The sequence below is a fragment of the Silene latifolia genome, chromosome X, assembly GCF_048544455.1.
Source record: "Silene latifolia isolate original U9 population chromosome X, ASM4854445v1, whole genome shotgun sequence".
NCBI lineage: Eukaryota > Viridiplantae > Streptophyta > Magnoliopsida > Caryophyllales > Caryophyllaceae > Silene > Silene latifolia.
In genome coordinates this window covers 287,130,092-287,150,776 of record NC_133537.1, presented here as the reverse complement: position 1 = coordinate 287,150,776, position 20,685 = coordinate 287,130,092, and the positions used below count along the sequence as shown (strand labels likewise).

The 20,685-nt window shown below is 37.6% G+C and overlaps 1 protein-coding gene across 1 annotated transcript; it reads right to left on the bottom strand.

Annotated features, from left to right (window-relative positions):
• Positions 1-7,128: 7,128 nt before the first annotated feature.
• LOC141620255 (uncharacterized) lies at positions 7,129-7,767 on the bottom strand. Its single transcript, XM_074437176.1, has one exon. The coding sequence runs from the start codon at positions 7,765-7,767 to the stop codon at positions 7,129-7,131; it is 639 nt and encodes a 212-aa protein (XP_074293277.1).
• Positions 7,768-20,685: the final 12,918 nt, after the last annotated feature.

Sequence of the window (20,685 nt, the reverse complement as noted above, 5' to 3'; positions counted from 1 at the left end):
AATACCTCGTATTTATATAAGTAATAACTAGTCCGAATAAAGAACCCACTCGGCCGAGTGCAGCTCCACTCGACCGAGTGGAAGACCGAGTACTCCATTGCAGTAGGCTGGAAGGCCTGGAAAGTCGGTCACTCGACCGAGTGACCACTCACTCGACCGAGTGGAGCCTCTACTCGATCGAATGGCCTTCCACTTGACCAAGTGCCGGTCGAGTGAGATTTAAACGGGAAAATTGTTGGTGAAATGTCGCTTTCATAACTTTATCACTTCAGATTTCCCACACAAAACCCTTATCAAACACTATTCACACCACTCTCTTAACTTCCCCACATCTCTCTAAATTCTCCACCATCAAATCCTCTCAAGAACCCTAATTTTTCTAAAGAAGATTCTTGCTTCCTTAGCCTTTTCTCTTTGTTGTAAGTTGATCTACACTTCCTCTTCTTGTCTTAACAATCTTATTTAGTTAGTAGATTACTCCTTACTTAATTGAGTTGTAAGAATTAGAGGGGATATTTAAGGGGTTAAATTAGTATGCTTATTATAATAGATTGTAGTATTGATTGTAATAATTAATAAGTGTAGGAAGCTTCATTGAGGAGCATTTCTAGTGAGTAGCTTGTGGACTTGTGGAGATAAGCTCAAGGTAGGGTTCCCTCTACTTAACTACAATGATATGAGTGTTTAGTTGTGCATTTATTATCATTGATTACATTTGTCTCATATTAGTTGCATTATACCATGTTTTGGATAATCAGGGTTTGGTACATATTTGGGTCTCATGATGATTTTGGGAAGAATAAGCATGGTGAATAACTCTAGTGTTGATTATGTTGCATTATAACATGTTAATAAGCAATTAAAAGAAGAGAAAATGAATTAATGAAGTTATGAGCATGAATTGGTTGTTGTGTTAATTTAATGGCGTACTTGTTTGGTTAATTATTCTTGTTGTTGGTGGTTTGTTGATATTGGAGATTGTTGGTGGATTTTGATGATGGTTTTGGAGACGGAAGGCTGTTGGGAAACCGTCTTCCGCTCAAGTCCCCCTTGGAGCTTCCCACTCCAAGGGAATGTGCACATTGAGTACTTGGGTTAAGGAGGGACTCATGCGGTGAGGCATGTGGTCTTGCACGAGACTCGAGTCGCACTAGGGCCCGGTACCATGGACGTGTTCCGAGTACCTTGGTGGTGTTGGTGACGTCGTGGGAGTGTCCCGGTCACGGTTGGAGGAGATGAGTTTGGTGGATACTTGTCATGTTTATATGCCCCATTAAATTAGTAAGTTTAGTTGCATCTCCCATTTGTCATGGAGCATTTATATCATTAGCTAACATTTGGGTTTGAATGTCTGTAATGAACCATATGGTGATTTCCGCCCATATGGGGAGCAGTATCGACAGGTGCGCATATCTGAGTAGCGGGCTTTGGGAGCGGTCTACCTTGTTGTCGCCACTTGTTCTTATTTAGTTTTGACATTTAAAACTCCTATTCGATTTGGTTGTACTTTTGGGATGACTTTCATATCCCTTAACTTGTAGTCACTTAACATTGCAACTTATTTATCTATGTAATCTAAAGTACTTCTTTACTTGTTGTTCGCACTACACTCGTGGGAAACCAAGGCTTGTGACACCTCCATGTGACGGGAATTGCCTAGAGGAAGGGTCCCGATCTATGGGGGTGTTACACACAATCACATGAGACCGTTAATTCTGTTTCTTTGAGGAGTGGTACAAGCTATGATGGGCCATCCATGACTTTGGATGATGAAGTGGTTATTAAAAAGTCCAAGCTTGGGGGAGATGCTCAAAGGAAGGCTAGTGAAGAGCCTCCTATTAGGGATCCTGTTTCATATCCTTATCGCTTATTTATGCTTAAGAGAAAGAGCAAGCTTGATACCAAGAATGTTGAGCCCCCTATGCCTAAAGAAAGTGACGAGGTGATTGATGAGAAAAAGGTCTCTCCTAATGCTAAGGAGGGTAAGGACGATTCAAAGAAGGTGGGTGCTACTATTGAGGTTGAGAAAGAGAAAGAGAAAGATGTGGAGGATGCTTCTCCAAAGGAAGTTGCTCAAGTGCCGTTTTCCCACCGTCTAGCAAAGCACAAGGAGGAAGGTAAGTTTGGTAAGGTCTTGGAAGTTGTTAAGAATTTACAAGTCACCGTCCCATTTATAGAATTGCTCACCCAAGTCCCTTCCTACTCAAAATTTATGAAGGAAATCCTCTCAAAGAAGCGATCCTTCAATGAGGTTGAGACCATTGCTTTCACCGAAGAGTGTAGTGCACTCTTACAAAACAAGTCTCCCCCGAAACTTAAGGACTCCGGTAGCTATTCTATTCCTTGCACTATAGGCACATATACCATTGATAAGGCCCTTTGCGACCTAGGTGCTAGTGTAAGTGTCATACCCTATTCAATTTGTGAAAAACTCAACATGGGTGCTTTAAAATGCACAAGTATCACTTTAAAAATGGCGGACCGATCTTTAAAGCGACCTTTACGTGTCTTAGAAGATGTGCCCGTCAAAGTAGGCAAGTTTTTCATACCCGTTGAATTCCTAATACTTGATATGGCCGAGGACTCACAAACCCCAATTATATTGGGTAGGCCGTTTTTACACACCGCGGGTGCGTTAATCGATGTGAAAAATGGGATCTTGGCATTAGAAGTGGGTGATGACCGGGTTACCTTTAGCAAGAACAACACCATTAGAAGCCCTATGTTACAAGAATCTTGTTATTTATTTAGCACTGTGGACTCTCCTAATGCCTCTACTACACTTGGATCCTTACTGATGGATCCGTTGGAGGAAGATATTGGTGTTAATTGTTTTGTAGGTGATGATTCTAAGGGCACCAATGCTAAGAGTGCCAAAAGGAAAGGGGAATTTTCTAGGAAGAATTTCAAATGGATGCGGAATGCAAAAGGAGCAATGAAAGGAAGCTCGGATGGTGGTGAGCTCAATGATGAAACTTGATCAAATTTAGCTTCTTACGCCGTGCGGGATGTTAAACCTGCACTTCTTGGGAGGCAACCCAAGCTTTTATTTGTTTTTGTTTTTAATTTTTCGCAATATAATGTTTTCGTAGAATTAGAAATAAAATTACTAGACTTGACGGTGTTTTGTTTTGTGATTTAGGTGAATGAAGAAGAAAAGGAGGTTCATAGAGAAAATTCATGCTTCCCTATGCAGAAACCCCGTTCGGGGACGTAAGTTTTAAAAAACGGAGCTGAATCAAAACAACACGCAGAAAAGTAAAAAACGGGCTAGAATTGGTCAACCCCGATCGGGCTTGCCAGCCCCGATCGGGGTCGTGAGTTTGTGGGTTGTCGGCTTTTATTTGCTATGCGGGTAAAATGTAAACTTATTCCTTTTCCTCAGCTCAAACCCGACGGTACACTTCTCCCTTTCTCTATCATTTTTCTTCATATTTCTTCATTAAAATCACAACAAAACATCATTCCCCCGTATTCATACTAGCTTGGGGGAGGCTAGCTAGTCTAAGTAAGTGTTCTTTACTTTGAATTTTAGTTTAATTTATCGCAACCCATTAAACATGACCTCTTGTCTTTCTTATTTTTGTGCATTGAGCCATTTTTATGGTTTAGTTGGTCTGATTTAAATTTTGGCACATTGAGGACAATGTTATGTTTAGCTTGGGGGGGATTGCATTTGCATGCTAGTTAGTTTGCATCTAGTTAGTGTAGATTTTAGTGAAAATTTTCGAAAATTTGTGTGCTTTTTACTTCTAATCCTTTGCTTGTCCTACTTATGCCCTCTTGTTTATCCCATTAATAGCTTGATACCTTTCTATTTGTTATTATTGACGGGATTTAGCATGTATGGGGATGTCTTGACATAGTAGGTAGAAGATGGAAATTGAAACCAAGTAGGCTTGATCTTGACTTTTGACAAGCCACAAGATGGTAAGGTAGAACCTCCTTAGACCGCTACATCTATATTCGGTCTCACTTAGGTGAGTGTAGGTCTCCTTATGGTGTGTGTTATATCAATGACACACAAGTATGGTTTTAATTTCATCTCTTTAAGTATTACTTTCATTATATGCTATGCATTTGAAGCCATTTCACCTTGACTTTTTATGCCCAATTCTAAGCCTTTCCTACATATGCTTACTATTCGCCTAGCTACATTCTAAACTTGCCTACCTTGTTAAGCTAGTATCTATGATTTTGGTGTTGGGATGCTCATTTGGGATATGTTTTTATTATGTCATTGTGAATTGGTATGCCGGATTTGTTGTTTTCCGGATTTTTTGATGAAAGAAAAGAAGTGAAAGTGAAAGAAGAAAAATGGAAAAAAGATATGTGATGAAAGAAAAAAATGAGAAAAAGATGTGGAAAGAAAGAAAAAAAAAGAAAAAGAATGAATTGAAATAAAGGAGAAGAAAAGGTTGATTAAGTAACTCTCATGCTATTATACATGAATTTTTCGGGAGAGTTTTCTTATGTTTTGTATTGAAGAAGTCATTTCGTCTTCCAAATTGGGTTAGTTTTTGTGATTGTGCATCATTACACTTGGTTGTTGCTAGCTTAACCATAGCTCCACATACCATAACTCATTTGTTCCCCTTATTACCCATGTTCCAATAGCCTTCTTCTACCCTATGACTTCTTATATGCTTGCATTTGATTGTTTTGACTTATGTTTTGAATTGATTACCATATTAGATTGCGGACACACTCTCATGAGTCGAGGATAGTTGAGTGCTACTCACATAAGTATCCCTTTTACATATGATCGAGTTTTGAGTGAACCGTGAGAGTCCGAAAGTCAAAAGATCATGCAAGGGCCGAAAAGTTTCTTTGAAGTCATTCATGCGACGCCGCCATGTAAATCTCATCCATGTCATTGCTTTATCCTTATGCCCATGTTGTTTAGGGATTTGAATCATTTGTTTGTTAGCTTGTTTGGGATTTGAAGTCGATGGGATTTGATTTCTTGCTTGAGGACAAGCAAAGGTTTAGCTTGGGGGAGTTTGGTAGGTTCGTATTTTATACATTTTATCCCCTTGATTTAGCTCTATTTTACATGTCATATGCACTATCTTAGTGATTTTATGAGCTAATATTGTATTCTAGTTGTCTTTGCATGTTTTGTCAAATTTTGTAGGAAGTTGAGCTTTTACAAGCATATTCCATCACTTGTGCAAGGAACTAGAAGCAAGGCTAAGTGAGGAGCAAATATTGGACCAACCTTGAATTACTACATGGATTTGCATGCATGAAAATATCGATTTAAATGGGAAATGCAAAATTAAGTCTTATGCAAAGTCAATCCCAAGATTTGAAGTCCAACTAAGATGGAAGCTTAGGATGCTAGAGTGCATTAGGTACCAAGATTAAAGATCATTATCGGACGCTTAATAAGGCATTTATCGCTAAGCATTGGATTCCATAAGCATTAACAAGAGGAATTGAGGAGAACGAGCTAGAAAACCACGACCCCGATCGGGGTTACCTTGCTCTATGCGCATACGTTTCAATTCCTAGCTCCCTATAAATAGAGAGCTAGGTCCGAACTAATTAGCATCCAGTTTTCGTCATACATTCTCATATTTCTTGTATTCTTTAGCACACAAAATTCTCTTATAGTTTTCATCCTAGTTTTAATATTGTTAAGCATTTGGTTATTGTTAAACATTTGGTTCTTATTTATTCAAGCATTTGGTTCTCAATTGTTCTTCCTTGCAAGTTCCTAGTTCAAGTTCCATTTCTATTTCGGTAATTCTAAATTCTAGTTTATTTAGGTTACATTTCTATTTTAGTTATCACAGTTTTATCATTAGTATTTTAATCACATAATTTATTATTACATTCTATGATTCACCATTTAGTTTATATCATTTCTATAATCATGTCTAGCATTTCTTACATCAAAGTTTGTAGTTTACATTTCAATATGAGTAGCTAAATTTCCTTAGTCTAGGGACTAGGGAAGCCATGCAATAACCAATATATATAAAATGATAAATTAGGTTTATACAATATTGTTTAATTGTTTCTATCACATGTTTGTATCGTCACGATTAATCTTTGTTTAGTGGCCATAATCATTGATTAAGTTTGTTAATTTGTTCTATAAGTCGAGAGACATAGAATCGGATTAGACTAAGCATGTGTAGTAGGACGACCTAGTCATAAACGAGAGTTTCTCTAGGACCCGGTCTATGGTTGACACTAATATCGTGAGGTGGGTGTCTTTAAGCCTAAACAATTAACAATGTTATAATTTCCGAGTTTAACGTGTTTTTATATATCTACAATTGCATGTGTGACCTGACTCCCCTAGACTCCTTTAATCATATATTGTTATATCATTTTATTTTCTAATTATCAAACCAACCAACAAACCAAACCAAACCAATCGTAATCGATCTTGATAGAAATCTTTTCATAGCATTTCATAGCGCAATTCCCGTTTCCTTGTGTTCGATCCCTATTACTACGTTAATTTGTATCTAGGGAAATTATCTTTGTTAGGTGTGAGACATAGCCTATCAAAGGGTAAAACATATCGAATTCAGTACGAAGGTCTTCATATGATTTGCTTCAATTGCGGCCGACTAGGTCATTTAGTCGAAAATTGTCCCACCTCTATTCCATCGACGAAGATTGATACAGAAATTCTCACTGAGGATCAACTACTCAGCGATCCTTCTTTGGTTGATGAAGGTGTTGAAGGGTCTAACAAAAGCAGTGTCGAAGATAAGTCGACATATGTTCGGTTCCTGTCGGGGCAATGACCCAAATTTTCAAAACTAGCAATAATCAAAACAATAATCATGGGTCGAGATTTAATCTTCTTTCAAATTCCGCCTTCCATTTAGTAGATTCTGATTTTGTTCCCACGCAAGATATCCCTTTATTATTTCCTAATAATCCTTCTACAAATTTGCCAAAAAGTATACCTATTATTTCCAATAAAAATCTAGCTAATAATAATAATAATAATAATAATAATAATAATAATAATAATAATAATAATAATAATAATAATATTATTATTATTATTATTATTATTTTTTTTTTTTTTTGCAAGAAGGGTAGTTCTCATATATTCAAAAAAGGATACATGAGTGATCTTACAAAAGCATATATCCTCTATAAGGGAAAAGTAGGAACACTACTACTAATAGAAGACTCAATGATCTCATGATTGATCAAAGGAGACCTGAAAATTAGTGCAGCACTAACTACTAACTGAATGTCCCTCAAAAGAGTACTAATAGGCCTGTCAAGGCCACAAAAAATCCTGCGATTTCGTTCAGCCCAAATAGTATAAACCGTAGCTGCAATGCTACCATACGCCCATCGCTTCCTCCATCTGCACACCTTACTTTGATGAACCCAGGTTAAGATGCCCCTAAGTTGAGAGCTATGAGAAGATATACCAGACCAAGAAGTAACACGCAAGAGTAGATCCTTAGAGTAGGAACACTGGAAAAACAAGTGACGAGAACTCTCGGCAGCCTCCCTACAAAGGGAGCATCTATTAGGAATAGGTATACCTCGCTCCATTAGCAGATCAGTCGTGGCAAGTTTCCTCTGAATGGCTAACATGAGAACGACCTTATGCCTTGGTAGAAGACACCCAGAATTGACAGCTTTATAGCATTGCAGAGGAGGAAGCTTAGGTCTAAGGACTTCATAAGCTTTACTGATGCAAAGCCCACGAGGACTGGAACAAGAAAGCAACAGACCCTGCACCATGTGAATACCTCCCAGCTGCTCAGCACACATATCTCTAACCTTGAGGATACTGCGAAGACTTTCAGGATGAAACTCTTTAATTTACAGGGACCAGATGGGAGTATCAACAAGAAAATAACTCCTAATCTAGTTGCACCAAATAGAACCAGTCCCTCTATCAATATGCCAGAGCCATTTCAGGAGGGTTGCCTTATTCCAGGAAGAAATGTCCTTAATCTGAAAACCTCCCTCAGACCATGGAACACAGATGGAAGACCAACTTTTAAAAGACATTCTCCTGGAACTGCCAGCACCCCAGAGGAATTGTCTGCAAGCTTTATTTATAAAAAGGTAGACATGCTTGGAAAGAAGGATGCTGCAACTCCAGAAATTACCCAAACCAAAAATCATAGAGTTGATAATTTGGATTTTGCCACCATAAGAGAGAAACTTATTGGAGCATTTATGCAAAACATCAGTAATTTTAAGGGAGAGACCCTCATACATGCTGCAAGTCAATCTGGCATGATTGACAGGCATACCAAGATATCTAAAAGGGAACGACCCCTCATTTAGACCAATGGCAGAAAGAATCTGCTGCTTCAAGCAACTAGGGACACCTCCAAAATAAGCTTCAGTTTTTTCAAAATTTGCAACAAGACCAGACCAGGTAGAGAATAGATGAAGAACATCAGCAGCTTTTTGAACAGAAGGCAAGTCACCTCTTGTAAAGATCAGGAGATCATCAGCAAAGATCAGATGATTAAGGCTCAGCTTAACACATTTAGGATGATAGGAGACATTATGTTCCTTATTCATAACTCTAAGGCATCTGGACAAAATCTCCATACTAAGAACAAAAGGACTAGGTGAAAGAGGATCACCTTGCCTAACCCCACTTTTGCCTTTGAAGAATCCAAAGTTAGAACCATTAACCTTTAGAGTAAACCACGAGCCAGTTATACATCCCATTATCCATTTTATGAAGAGAGCAGGGAATTTTAGAGACTCTAGCATATTATGGATAAACTCCCACTATAAAGAATCAAAGGCTTTACTGATATCAACCTTTAGCATGCATCTGGGAGTCAAATTCTTCCTGTCATATCCTTTAAGCAACCCTGAGTAAGCATGATATTTTCAAACAAGCTCCTATCTCTAACAAAAGCTGCTTGTTCAGCACCAATCAGCTTGGGTAAGATAGTTTGGAGTCTGTTAGTTAAAATTTTGCTGATGGTTTTATAGATAATAGAGCAGCAGGAGATGGGCCTAAAGTCCTTAATAGTTTGCACAGTAGCCTTCTTATGAATCAAGGAGAGAATAGTGACATTTGCCTGCTTAGACATAAACCCTTTTCTGAAGAAATCTTCAACAGTAGTGCAAAAGTCATGTTCAACTACACACCAGGCTGCTTTAAAAAACCCAGCAGAGAAACCATCCAATCCAGGACTCTTATTAGATCCCATAGAAAAAAGTGCATTCTTAATTTCCACCCTAGTAATGGGAGCAATTAAGAACTCAAGATCCTGATTCTCCACACAACAACCTGTAGAAATAATGGCAGGATCAATAGCCTGAGTTTGGACAGAAGTTTCAAGAAGCTTCTTATAATAGTCCACAAAAGCAGCACCAACATCCTGAGGACCATAGCAGAGAACACCATTTATATCCTGAATGGCACCAATCATGTGACATTGTTCTCTCTCTCTTTTATCTTAGCAAAGAAATAAGCAGAACAAAAATCATTGTGCTTGATGTCATGAAGTTTAGCTTTCTGAATTAAGATACTTGTCTCAGCCTCCTTAAGCTTAAGGAAATCATCAGAGATCAACTTTTCCTTGTTAATATGGACCTCAGACAAAGGAAACTTCTGAAGATCCTCAAAACATTGGGCCAGTTCCACTTTTTTATCTTTAATCCTCTGACCAATATTGGAAAACTCAGCATTATGTAAATTTTTTAGGCTAAGTCTAACCTTCTTTAGTTTCTCCATTAATCTAAACATAGGATTACCCTGAACCCTGCAGCTCCAAGCATCAGAAACAATAGAAAGAAAGTCAGGATGAGTAGCCCAACAGTTCAAGAATTTGAATTGCTTTTTGGGGAGAGGATCATTATGAAAAGACAGGATAGCAGGGCAATGATCAGAAACTCCAGGTGGTTTAAACTGAGCAGAAGTTTGGGGGTAATGCTGAAACCAATCAGAATTCACCATAACCCGATCCAATTTAGAATAAACCCTGGAGGAGATGTCATGCTTATTGAACCAAGTAAAATCAGCACCAGTGCCTTGAAGATCATCAAGACCACAATCCAAAAGGCAGTTATTGAACTCAGCTAGTTCAGAGAAAACAGGAGGAGTATCACTGATGTTTTCATGGAAATGCCTAACCACATTAAAATCCCCCATAGTGACCCAAGGACCACCAGTGACAGCAAAATCAGACAAGGACTCCCACAACTGCTGCCTTAGGTTAGCATTATTGGAACTATAGACAACTGAAAGATGAAAAGTCCTACCAGTAGCAAAATGTCTCACATGACAGTGAACAACCTGAGCATGCTCCTCAACAATACTAACAGAAGTAGTGACAGGATTCCAGAGAATCCAAATTCGGCCATTATAATGAGCATTATAGTTGGTAAAGGAGCTCATCCTCCTGAATCTCGACTGCAAAATTCTAGGAGCTTTATTTTTCTTTACTCTAGTTTCCAATAAACCAAGAACATCAATGTTATTTTCCTTAATAAAAGAAAGAACCTCTAAATGCTTAACAGGCTTGTTGAACCCTCTTATATTCCAAGTGGATATGATCATGTGACAAGCTTATCAGGGGGATCCACCTCTATAAGAGCCTCACTGACAGAAACCATAGTAGTATCCAAAGCAATTACTTGAGAACTAGCAGAGGAAAGAACAGCAGGGATCACAATACAATCCTCACAAATCTCCCCCACTGAAGAATTACCCTCAGTAACAGCAGCATCCTGCACATGAGGAGGCCCAGAGTCACAACATTCTGAGTGCATTACACCCTCATTAGAGGAGATGACAGTAGACTTAGACAGAGCACCAGGACCTAGCACAGTGCATTCTGAGTCAATATACTCTTCTAAGTCACCTGAAATCTCTTGAGAGGGTGAGGTACCACCTAGTATGTGACAGTCAGAGCCAACATCCACACAAATCTCCACCTCTGAATCATTAACCTCATTAACAGCAGGAACCTGCACAGTAACAGGCCCAAGGTCACAGCATTCTGAGTGCTTTACACCCTCATCAGAAGAGATGACAGAAGACTTAGACAGAGCTTTTAGGCCTAGCACAGTGCATTCTGAGCCAGCAGTCTCTTCAAAGTCACCTGAAATCTCTTGAGAGGGTGAGGTACCACCTAGCTTGTGACAATCAGAACCAACAGCCTGACAAGGTAAAGCTGGGTCAGGAACAACAATAGAAGCAGCAACAGGTTGAGATACCTTAGTAGGGCCAATAGGCTGCTTAACAGCACCACCCTTTTTACCAGAGTGCTTTTTAGATTTCTGAGTAGCAGTTACATCAGGTAAAGGGACAGTGACAGAGGGCTTATTCCTCTTGCAGGAAGCATCCTTGTGCCCAAGTTTCTTACAAGTACTGCAGAAAAAAAGGACCCATTCATAGACAACCCTTTGAACAGACTGCCCAAGAAAAGGAACATTGATAATGACACTCTCAGTAAGCTCCTGAGCCACATCTACTTCTATCATAACCCTAGCAAAGGACAGCTTAGCTTTGCAAGTGGTGGTTAGGTCAGGAAATAAAGGCTTGCCCACTTTACTAGCAATCTTGCTAAGGATAGAATCAGTCCAAAGAAAAGGATCCAAGTCAGGGAAAAGAACCCAAACAGGAATAGTAGTGACAGTTTCCATGGAGCAAGAAAAAGAAGGGGTCCATTGCTTCAGAAGTAAGGAATTGGTACCAATTTTCCATGGGCCACGCTTCATCACCTCAGATATGGCATCTTCACAGTCAAATTTAAAACTAAACCACCCTTTTTTGAAGTATTGGACAAATGGTAAAGGACCATGATTCCAATTATTTTGGACAAAGTCAGTAACAACCTCAAGAGGGTTTACCTCCCAACACATTACCCATAAGGGTAAACTTCCACCTAGAGATCTCATCCTCAATTTCCTCCATATGTATGTCAATTTCCGTGGAATTAGCAATCTCCTCATGATAAAACAGACTCATACCCTTCTGAGTACTCTTCTTGGCAGCATAAGCCCAAGACTTACCAGAGAGAACACCAGATTTGACAGGAGTAGCTTTACCAGCATTAGCAGTCACATTAACACTAACATCTTTATCCGGAACACTAACACAAACAGGCACAGAACCAGAACTCAAGGAATTAGAAGGAGCAATAATGGCGTCCCCTGTTTTCGAGTGAGTTAACCCAGAGACAACAGGACGTGAAATTGGGGAATTAAGCACAACAGAAGTACGGGAAGTACGATCAACAATAAGAGAAGACCGAGGGGTGGGAAGAGTATCAAGAATAACATCATTCACAGTCAAAGAATTGCGAAGATGATAACGACTCAAAGACGAATTTGAGGGACAAATAGTAAAATCAGTACCATTAGAGTCGGAATCAAGCAAGAAAGTTGAAGAATTCCGAGTTTTAGGGGGACGACCCCTCCCTCTAGCCATAGGATCAAGAACAGCAACAATGGCGGCCTTCTTGTTAGAGAGGAAAATCTCTCTAAAACCGACAAGAGAGAGAAATATTATTATTATTATTATTATTATTATTATTATTATTATTATTATTATTATTATTATTATTATTATTATTATTATTATTATTATTATTATTATTATTATTATTATTATTATTATTATTATTATTATTATTATTATTATTATTATTATTATTATTATTATTATTATTATTATTATTATTATTATTATTATTATTATTATTATTATTATTATTATTATTATTATTATTATTATTATTATTATTATTATTATTATTATTATTATTATTATTATTATTATTATTATTATTATTATTATTATTATTATTATTATTATTATTATTATTATTATTATTATTATTATTATTATTATTATTATTATTATTATTATTATTATTATTATTATTATTATTATTATTATTATTATTATTATTATTATTATTATTATTATTATTATTATTATTATTATTATTATTATTATTATTATTATTATTATTATTATTATTATTATTATTATTATTATTATTATTATTATTATTATTATTATTATTATTATTATTATTATTATTATTATTATTATTATTATTATTATTATTATTATTATTATTATTATTATTATTATTATTATTATTATTATTATTATTATTATTATTATTATTATTATTATTATTATTATTATTATTATTATTATTATTATTATTATTATTATTATTATTATTATTACAATGGCGGCCTTCTTGTTACAGCATTTTAAACATATTTATTTAAGTTGAATGAATGATTGCCATTTATTTAAAGTATTTATCTTGTTGTACCTAGTATGGCCTAGTTAATTTTAATCGTTATTACCCGAAATGAATGGGAATATCGATTTGTTTGTAATTAAATACGATCTCGTATCTTCGGTTTTTAATTAATTAATAGTTTTATTTATTTTATTAATTAATGTATAATAGGAATAGCTATGTAATTTAATTGTAATAGTTATTTTTACCGGCGTTTCCAAAAGACGGATTACAACGAGATTTTAGTCTATTTTTGGAAGGTGTTCCAAATCCCACAAGAAAGAGCCACTTATGGAATGAAGAGGTAAGGGACCAAGGAGTTGGTTTCCGAAATGTAATAGACTAGTTTTTATTAATTAGGTGGCCATACTAGGATTTATTCATATGCTTACATGTTTGCTTGTTTTATTTTCACGCATGCCAAAATCGCCATTCACATGCATTTTATTTTCGCGGTTGTCAATTCACGTCATTTACATTCACCGAATTAATTCACTTATAAGGAATTTATGACTAAATTGACAAGATCTCTCACATAACTAAAATTGAGATTAGCCTTACCAATTAGTAACACCTATGAATCTCTTGTTCATTAGAGCCACGCTCGCCCAAGCGGGGTGTTCTCTTTTTACCTTGGGTAAGTAGGGTGGTAAACGGTTATCACACGCTAAAATTGGTTGGACTCAACGGGATATAAGACGGTCTTGTGTTCCGGGACTAGTAGATGGATTTAAGGAAATTCGTCGACCAAGAGTTCTAGAGGTAGAATTAGTCAACGTGACTTACCGAATTTACGCAATTATGGGATGTTTCGCCCAAGCGATGCTCATTTTTGTTTAATATTTGGGTCTTGGAATCATTTATATAATTTAGTGGGAGGTCATTATATAAATGCTAAAACTTGCTAAACATGTTTTTACAAGTAATTTTTAAAACAATGAATGTTAATTTTTCCTTTTTGTTGTAGCATTTTAATTCGCAATGGCAACTTCATCAACTCCATCGACTACTTCACTAGGCAAATATTCATGGCTAAGGTTCGTAATGGACAAATGTATTTTAAAAGATGACGGTAGTAACTTTCTTGAATGGGAATCCAACATCAAAAGTGCCGCGTTGTCCGACAATGTGCTCACTTACTTGATCGATGCTCCTCCAATCGAGCCCGGTGCAAGAGCTTCATCGGCGGTGTGGACCGCCTATGATGACTATGTGAGGATGTTGAATGATATCAAGAATGTGTTGATATGGTCAATATCCCCAAAGCTCAAGCTATCATGCATTTCTTTAAATGCGTACAAGATTTTCACTCGTATGATCACTATGTTTTCACAAACAGCAAAAGTCCGTCAATACGATGCGGCGGCACGCTTCTTTGAAGCTAAGCTTGAGAGGGGCCAAAAGGTTGGTCCCCATGTACTCAAAATGGGCGAATATGTTGACATCCTAGAGCGTCTACGGTGTAAGATTCCTAAGACTCTTGTGGTGGATCGTATCCTCCACTCACTCCCCACCAAGTTTGCCCACTTTAGGGTAAGCTACAACATGAATGACATGGATAAGAGTTACCATGAAATTCATGCACTCCTCACCCAAGCGGAGAGGGATATGGAGGCTAATGGGAGTGAAAAAGGAGATGTTTTAACCATGAAGTTAAAGAACATGTCCCTTAGAGTCAAGAAAGGAAAAGGGAAGGAAAAGTCCCAATTCAAGAAATCGTCAAAGAAAAATGACAAGGGAAAGGGGAAAGCCGTTGAGAATGGCAATCCCAAGGCAAAAAGTGTCAAGCTCTCCGAGGCCGAATGTTTCCATTGTAATGGGAAGGGGCATTATAGGAGGAGTTGTCCCAAATACTTAGAGGATCTCAAGGAAGGGCGTGTGACGCCTATTGGTATGATTTCCTCTCTCTATGTGATAGACGTTAATTATGCTTGTACTTCCACTTGGGTACTTGATACCGGATGTGGCTCTCACCTTTGTAATCATTTGCAGGGTTTAAGGGACGTGTAAGCACTAGCAAAAAGTGATGTGGATCTCCGCATGGGCAATGGAGTTAGAGTAGCCGCCGTTTCCGTGGGGACCTATGTGCTCACTTTAGCTAGTGGTTTAGAGTTGTATTTAAATAAGTGTTATTTTGTACCAACTTTAACTAAGAACATCATCTCCATTTCCACGTTAGACGCGGAAGGATTTTGTTCTATGATTAAGGACAAGTGTTGTACTTTTTCTTTTAATGATGTGGTTTATGGCAAGGCCATTTCAATTGGAGGCATTTATGTTTTAAATGATGTTAATGACGTTTATCATGTGGAAACTAAAAAGCTCAAAACGCGTGATCCAAACGAATCCTACCTTTGGCATTGTCGTTTAGGCCACATAAACGAAAGACGCATTAAGAGACTTGCTTCATCAAAAGTGCTCAAACCATTTGGTTTCGAATCTTATGGTACATGTGAGTCTTGCCTTCTAGGCAAGATGAATCGTGCACCTTTTGCGGGAAAAGGGACACGAGCTAGTGAGGTTTTGGTTCTCATACATACGGATGTGTGTGGACCATTAACCATCACCGCTATAGGAGGTTTTCACTACTTCATTACTTTTACTAATGACTTAAGTAGATATGGGTATGTCTACTTAATGAAGAACAAGAGTGAAGCCTTTGACAAGTTCAAAGAGTTCCAAAATGAAGTAGAGAACCAATTGGATAAAAAGATAAAGACCCTACGGTCCGACCGTGGTGGTGAGTATTTAAATATTGAATTTGATTCACACCTAAAAGATTGTGGTATAGTATGACAATGGACTCCTCCTGGCACACCGCAATTAAATGGTGTGGCCGAAAGGAGAAACTGAACTTTACTTGATATGGTTCGGTCTATGATGAGTCTAATTGAGCTTCCTAATTCATTTTGGGGTTTTGCCCTCTTGTCTGCAGTATTTTCACTAAATTGAAGCCCGACTAAAGCGGCCGATAAGAATCTATATGAGATACGGACAGGGAAAGTCCCTCATTTGTCATTCATGCGTATTTGGGGTTGCGAAGCGTACGTTAAGATCAAGTCTGACAATAAGCTTGCACCCAGGTCTGACAAATGTCTTTTTGTAGGATATCCAAGGGAAACACATGGCTATTACTTCTACAATAAACACGAGAACAAATTGTTTGTGGCTCGTGATGCTGTCTTCCTAGAAAAGGAGTTTATTTCTAGGAGACAGAGTGGGAGAAAATTTGAACTTGAAGAAGTTCGAGTGCCACAAACCGAGAATGACGTAGAGGAGAACGTGGAGGATAGCATTCCCTCTTCCTCTGAAACGGTAATTGTTCCTAGAAAGTCAAGTAGGATTTCTAATACACATGACCGTTACCTTGGTAACATCGAAGAGGATGGTGTTTTGTTACTTTTTGAAAGTGATGAACCCACTACCTACAAATCGGCCATGTCTAGTCCCGACTCCTCGCTTTGGCTAGAAGCCATGCGGTTCGAAATGGATTCCATGTACGAGAACCAAGTATGGGACTTGGTGGATTTACCTGAGGGAGTGCGACCCCTTCAGTGTAAATGGATATATAAAATTAAGCTCGGCGTGGATAAACATGTGGATGTTTACAAAGCTAGATTGGTGGCAAAAGGTTTCACCCAAGTTCATGGTTTACACTATGATGAAACCTTTGCTCCAGTCACTATGCTTAGGTCCATTAGGATAATCTTAGTGGTTGCCGCATTTCATGATTATGAGATTTGGCAAATGGATGTCAAAACCGCCTTCTTGAATGGGATTCTAGAAGAAGAGGTGTACATGATACAACCTGAAGGTTTTGTGGATACATCTAACCCTAAGAAGGTGTGTAAGCTTAAAAGGTCCATCTATGGTCTTAAGCAAGCATCTAGGAGTTGGAATCATCACTTTGATCATGTTATTAAACAATATGGTTTCACTAGAAGTGTGGAAGAACCGTGTTTATACATGAAGTTTAGTGGTAGTAAGGTTGCATTCCTTGTCTTATATGTGGATGACATATTGCTCATTGGGAATGATGTTCCATCACTCACTTCCGTTAAGGAGTGGCTAGGGAAACACTTCCAAATGAAGGACTTGGGAGAGGCACAACGAATCTTAGGTATCCGGATCTATAGGGATAGGTCCAAGAGGATACTAGCATTGAGTCAAGAAGGTTATATTGACAAAGTTCTTGACCGGTTCAATATGAAAGACTCCAAGAGAGGATTTCTACCTATGGGCCAAATGATTACTTTGAGCAAGTCACAGTCTCCCTCCACCCCTAAGGAAATTGAACACATGAAGACCGTCCCTTATGCTTCCGCTGTTGGGTCTATCATGTATGCTATGATTTGCACTCGCCCCGACGTTGCGTATGCCTTGAGCATGACAAGTCGTTATCAAGCCAAGCCTGGTGAGAGTCACTGGATAGCCGTAAAGAACATCCTTAAGTACTTGAGAAGGACTAAGGATTCGTTCTTAGTGTTTGGAGGAGAAACTGAGTTGCGTGTAAGAGGTTACACGGACGCAAGTTTCCAAACCGATCGGGATGACATGAAATCCCAATCCGGCTATGTATTTATGCTAATATGAGGAGCTGTTTGCTGGAAGAGCTTTAAGCAAAGCGTTACCGTGGATTCTACAACAGAGGCTGAGTACCTTGCAGTCTGAGGCTGCGAAGGAAGCTGTTTGGATTAGGCAATTCATGGAGGGGCTACGAGTAGTCCATTCCGCCAAAGATCCTATCACTCTATATTGTGATAACAGTGGAGCTATTTTTCAAGCCAAAGAGCCTAAGTCTAGTAACAAATCTAGACACATTGAAAGGAAATACCATGTAATTAGAGATTATGTGGAAAGGAAGGAAATTGACATTTGTAAGGTTGGGACAGATGATAATATTGCTGATCCTTTAACCAAGCCTTTATCAAAGGCTAAGCATGATGGTCATGTCGTCGCTATGGGATTGAGACGAGTACCAGATTTTCTTTAGATTATGGATATGTAATAATTGGATAGTGTATCTTTTATTATATATATGATAATCACATTCATTGTTTTCGTATTCATTCTTTTATGAATCTTTTATTTAGTGTGACTAAATTTTAATACCTTGTTTATCTGAATAAGTTGTGGAGACAATGTTGAACACTATTCAAGTGAATAAGATGAACATTGTATTTTGTCCCTAGTCACTTAATGAGGTGAGGTCTCGGAGTGACTAGATTGTAAGTCGATTGATGGTTGTTCAACACCATAAGGTCATACGTGATGACTAGTTGATTACATAGGCAGAGTGTGTGACACTTTGCCGGACAGTGACCATTTAGAGAGTCCCTAAGTTCTATTATAGACGCCTGGTCGTGGCGGGGATCTCTACGATGTTCTAATGAGTCGATTCTTTTGACTGGAGACTATTATCTGAGCAAGTGCAGTTTTCGAGTGACTTTTGTTTTTGTCCTAGGTCATGCCGTGAAAGGAGGCGAAAAAGGCATTTACTAGGTCATGGTGAGCTGTATTGTGCAATAGGATAGATAGGGCATACAAGAATTGTCCACCCACGTTGGGTAACTATATCTCAAGGCCACTCGAGGAGTTAATGACTACAAATGCGTGGCCACGCTCGGAAGTAATCTGTGAGAGATTTTTCCGGTCAGGTAGTCACACTCCCGATCGAGAAAACCACTCGCGATATATTCATGTGCAAGTGCGATCTGAAAGACACCTTGCATTGAGTGGGAGATTAAAACGGACAAGAGAATTGGTAGCGCACACCTTGTGTCAGACAAGTGGGAGATTGTTGGAGTTAGTGTCCTCCACAATAGTGCGTTAACATATTAAATCTCATTAATGGAATATCATCAAATATTTATTTATTTGATCCTCGTCAGTTGATTAACGTAAATCGATAACGGTTGGCTGACTAGAGTTTGACGTTATTGTCGTGAGACGGCGGTGATCAACTGACCCCTTTTGGTCACACCTATAGGAACGAACCCCAATTGATAACTAATTAATTGTATGAAATACAATTTATTTAGTCCCTTGATTTAAAGACTAAAAAGTTAGTCGATTATTTTTAGAGAGATTTCGAGTTGTGAACTCGAGGAGCGGCAGTTATTATTTGATTATGTGATAATTGAATAATAAATTTTGGGAGACGGATTTTAGTTAATTAACTATTAATTTACTAAAATTGTACTAATTGATTAATGTGATTAATATTAGTACGTAAATAATATGTGTAGTGGTACACGTATATTTACGGAGTGAATTGGAAGAATTAATTATGGAAGTATTTAAACATGAAACGATGTTTAAAATAAAAAAATTACACGTATTTGTGCGACAAATATAAGAACCAACATGGACCCGTAAATGGGCAAGTGGACCGTGTAAAATAAGAGTAGTGGATGATTACTCACATAATCATTTCACCTTATTTTGTATACTACCCTAATTTATCTTATATAAGATTTTGCATGTGATGTAAGATGAAAAATATAAGACAAAGTTTGTCCACTCCAACACTCCATTTTCCACCCGCCACTTTCCCTTCCTTTTTACTCTACCTATTGTTCATTTCTACACTACAACATTCACTTATGTTTTGCATGTGAACAATATCATTCATCTTTCTAAAAAAATAATTATCCATCTTTACTAAGATTGTTAGTAAATAAATTTTATTACTAAGAGAGTTAGTAATATTATAAATAATATCAAGGGTATAATATTAACAAGTTCTAGTAAAATACTTGTTATTATTTTTGGGTAAGTTCTTGGGTGCAACAAGAAGGAGATCTTCTTTTTGAAGATTTGCAAGTAGGATCATCCATTTGGTATAAGCTCAAGAACAAGCTAGTAAGGTGAACTAGTTTGTGCCCTTTTTACCACAACATCATTGTAAGGAAATTGTTTTTCCTTATACTTTCATTTTTATGCTTTCTTATTAGCATGCATGTTACATAGATCATCTAAATAACAAATTATGAGATAATTTATTTTTTATTAGAGAGTCTAATATGGATCTATGATCTTTCACTTTTGGCTCAACTTTCCCCTTTTCCAAATTTCATGACTCCTCTCATGGGTGAAACCTTGAGTAGTACCTTGTTTCCTACCGCGAACTCTATATCACTTCTCCTCAAATTGGCGTAGCTCTTTTACCTATATTGTGCGTCTCTCATCTTCTCACGGATTATACGGACTTGATCAACCATGGCTTGGATCATTTGAGGCCCTAAAATCACGGCTTCGGTACTATCGTCCCAAACATATCGGACTTCGACATTTCCTCCCATATAAAGCCTCAAATGGGGCCATACCAATGCTAGTATGATAGCTATTATTGTAGGAGAATTTGATCACGTGCAACCTTTCTTCGTATGAACCTCCAAATTCTAGAACACAAGCCCTCAACATGTCTTCCAACGTTTGA

What these genes read in the sequence shown, in the direction of transcription:
- LOC141620255 (XM_074437176.1), bottom strand. Translation starts at nt 7,767, where the DNA reads ATGTGTGCTGAGCAGCTGGGAGGTATTCACATGGTGCAGGGTCTGTTG.